This window comes from Sinocyclocheilus anshuiensis, unplaced genomic scaffold, assembly GCF_001515605.1.
Source record: "Sinocyclocheilus anshuiensis isolate Anshui unplaced genomic scaffold, SAMN03320099.WGS_v1.1 scaffold143, whole genome shotgun sequence".
Classification (NCBI taxonomy): domain Eukaryota; kingdom Metazoa; phylum Chordata; class Actinopteri; order Cypriniformes; family Cyprinidae; genus Sinocyclocheilus; species Sinocyclocheilus anshuiensis.
The window spans coordinates 958,689-962,520 of NW_015548197.1; the positions used below are offsets into that span (position 1 = coordinate 958,689).

The window sequence follows — 3,832 nt, forward strand, 5'->3', positions numbered from 1 at the left end:
TAATGTTTTTAATATTCTTCATATTCTGTGTGGTGGTCAGTTCATACTGATAGAAATTAATCTTTTCCAATAAGTTTAAACTGATTTTTGCATTTTATGGGCATTTTTACCTTTATAAAGCCATTTTTTCTAAAAGTGTCCATTATCTTTTGAGTCAAATTCTTACATTTAATCAGGGAATTAGAATAATAAGACATTTGGGCTGTTACCAAGCAAATTAAATCAACACAGAAGCTGCATCTGAAGTGGCATTTAGATATATTTACACACTGTTTAATGCAAGACATGAATGCATTTAACCTGCAATTGCAAATGCGTAAATCATGTTTTGATATATTAAACATAAAACGTTGAATACTGATATTTGAAATGATTTAAAACATGAAAAAAATCAAAAAAAGAAAAAGCCGAAATGTGAAATTAAAACCGCCAGCAGGTGGCAGCAAATCACTGTTAATAAGTGAGTCATTGGGATTGAACCGAATCATTTAAACGGTTGATTCATTCAAGAACGAAACACAGTCATGTTGCTCGGAGACACAAAACAGCACTGTGGCTGTATTCGGAATGATATTTGTTGGCGAAATTGAGCAAAAACAAGCAATATGGTCTCTAAAACGTAAGTCTCTTAATTAACTTATTGTTTATTGAATTCAATGTCACATTTGTAATCATGGTAATCTACAAAGTAGCTAAATTGGCAACACTGAGTGCAAGTTTATGAAAACGCCACCGTTATCATTTCAGTGTAAACACCCAAAACAAGAATCTTTGAAAACTGTGAAGTCATGCGCGTGCGCAGTACGTGTTAGGTATGTAGACATGTGCAGTACGTGTCGATTTAAAGGCAAGCGCGAACAAACATACACAACAATGGCGGAGTACATGGTACTGTTGTTGCTGCTCAAGAACTGGTAGCTAAATGTCACTAATGACATCATAATGGCAAATTCACTGATCTATATAAAGATGAATGTTGATCAGTGGGCAAGATGAGAACTTAGATAAGGTCTGTCCAAGAAGTTGCAATATTTGTCCCTAAGCTTTTGAAAAAGTCTCAAAAGGGGCGAAGTCGCTAAATCTAGCTACAAAGTAGCTAAATTGGCAACACTGAGTGCAAGTTTATGAAAACGCCACCGTTATCATTTCAGTGTAAACACCCAAAACAAGAATCTTTGAAAACTGTGAAGTCATGCGCGTGCGCAGTACGTGTTAGGTATGTAGACATGTGCAGTACGTGTCGATTTAAAGGCAAGCGCGAACAAACATACACAACAATGGCGGAGTACATGGTACTGTTGTTGCTGCTCAAGGTTAAAACAACAATTACGATATTATCGCAGACGATATATATCGCACACCCCTACCTGGCATACATAATACAGTGTTTTTGGCCGTTTTCGGGAGTTATGTGTTAACGCGAATCGTTTTAAAAACTTTGTTGTGTATATGTGAAACTTTTTAAAAAACGCAAGGGAAAAACTTTTCAGTTTTTGACTACATCGTTGTCGTGTAAACGTAGCCTAAAACTTCCACCATTTGACATATATTGAGTTTTGGTTAAAATTAAGAAATGGTTTACATAAAAACTTCCACCACTGGACAGACGTTGAGTTTTGGTTGGAAATGAAAATCTAGTTGACGTAAAAACCCAACGTTGTATTTATATGATGTTATATATCTAATGATGTAATAATTTAACATTGAACGATAATGTTATGATGTTTAGCAGACATTTGGTTATGGTCTGATAAGTAATCAGACTTGTGCTTTTTTTTAGGGTTTTTTTTACCCAGTGGATGGTAAAGTGGGTGAAAAAGGAGCATAGGCCTGGGCGATAAAACGGTATCGATATTTATCGACGGTACACCTTCTTCAATATCGATAGAAAAATTGTTAGATATAGCGCACAATATAGGCACGTGCTATGAGTGACGCAGACAGCACACACAATCACGAACACATGCTGAAATGAGTGCTGTGCCTGCCTGTGGTGAGGAGATTGTGAATAAAGAATGAATATTAGTCGAATTTAAAATAAACATTTGCATTTGAATGCAAAAATAGAACAATCAAAGGTTAGGAGTGCGTCAGGGAGTGTCCTCAGTAATGTTTTGTTAGTCTAGCTAGCCTACGAGACGCGCCGCTGCTGTGTTATGCATTCAAAATATTTGAGAAATATAGAAGCTCAATGCGGAGAAGATCTTGAATGGGTTAAAACCGAAACCAAGCCATTCACACAGAACGCATATTCAGGCTCTTTGGATTAAGCAATGCATAAATACATGATGCTGTTTTGTTCATAATTGTTCATGCAATTTACGAAATTATATTTGATTTTTATGAGTTAATTTAGACGTAATGCACGTTTTTATAGAGTTATATCCTTGCGTTGTCAATTTAAATGTGCTGCATTATTTTGCTCATTGCGCCCTCCTGTGGTCTCGGGAGACAATTAGTCCTATACAATAAAGACCTATTTAATCTGCATATAAAACATTAGAAATTAAAACATTAGAAAAAAAAAAAAAATCTATTGCTTTTTGTTTTAAAAAAGGTAAAAAAAGTCAATAATTATCGATACCGAACAATATGAAACATTATATCGTTGATACATTTTTTGCTATATCGCCCAGCCCTAAAGGAGCACTTGTTTTTGAAGGAGTCATATTTATTATATATATATTTTTATTTTTTTTTGTGCCAAAAACTAGACACTTTAGTTTTTCGTGACCGTTTTCTACCCTCTCTATGATCTTTATTTGATAAAAAATGTTTTGCTGTCGTTGCTTCTTTAAGAAACAACCTGTTCGTGAATGTTGAAAAGTGAATGAATGAAAAGTTTTAGCAATTTAGTGTCAATAAATGCTGTTTTTTGGACTGGGAAGAAAGTTTTGAACTCCGAAAGTTCTTGTATGTGTTCATAGCACACACATTAAGTTCTGTTATATCTCAAAAGACACAAATCTCTTTAAATGTGTTGTGTAAAAATTCACTTCACTTCAGTCTTTCTGCTTTTTTCCTCACCTTTGCTGATTATCTCAAAAGGTCAGTTTGCAAAGGTTTTGCTCTCAAGACTTGCTATTCCCAAGACATGTCCCACTCCTGATTTGGGAAAAAACGGTACAGTGAAAGAGCAGAAGTCTGATTACATGCCGGGACAGTTCATATCTGTCACCTGCAATGAAGGATTCGTCGGATCTGGAGTTTTCACGTGTCACGCACACTCAAAATGGCACCCAAAGGAGCCACTGTGTCAGTGTAAGTACAGATGATGCTTTCTGAATCATTGCATCACACAAAAGCTGATAATCTTCAATATTTTGAATATCGAGTCATTTTATTATAACATTAACGCCTTCAAAATTTGATCCTGATAAAGAAGAACATGTTCCTAAACAAATTCATGAACCCTCCAAATTTGAACTTTAAAACCTTGAATGTCACATAAAGACTCATGCTTAGGATAAAAATGTCTGCACGCATACATAAAATTGCTAATTGTGTTTTAAAGCAATAAGAATCATTTGTACCCTTGTTCATGTTCAGTGATCACCTGTTCAGCACCTGCTGTGGCAAATGGAAGGATAAAACCAGGATCTAGGGTGTACAAACCCAAAGACACTGTGGATGTGATTTGTAATGAGGGATTTGATCTGATTGGCTCACCAGTGGTCACATGTGGACCAGACGGCCAATGGCAGGCCTTGCTTGAGTGTCGCCCTAAAAGGATTTCAGCTACTGGTGGGTGCATTACATGGGTATATATTAGGGATGTAACGATTAACCGCGAGTCGGTTGAAAATCGATTCAAATATGTGACGATTCAAAT

The 3,832-nt window shown here is 35.8% G+C and overlaps 1 protein-coding gene across 1 annotated transcript in view; it reads left to right on the forward strand.

Annotated features, from left to right (window-relative positions):
- The window catches only part of LOC107653200 (CUB and sushi domain-containing protein 3-like), a 16,137-nt gene that overhangs the window by 4,597 nt on the left and 7,708 nt on the right, over positions 1-3,832 (forward strand). Inside the window, exons 6-7 of the mRNA XM_016439868.1 lie at positions 3,049-3,261; positions 3,550-3,744. Coding sequence (XP_016295354.1) covers positions 3,049-3,261; positions 3,550-3,744 — 408 coding nt within the window. The remainder of the gene's footprint in view (positions 1-3,048; positions 3,262-3,549; positions 3,745-3,832) is intronic.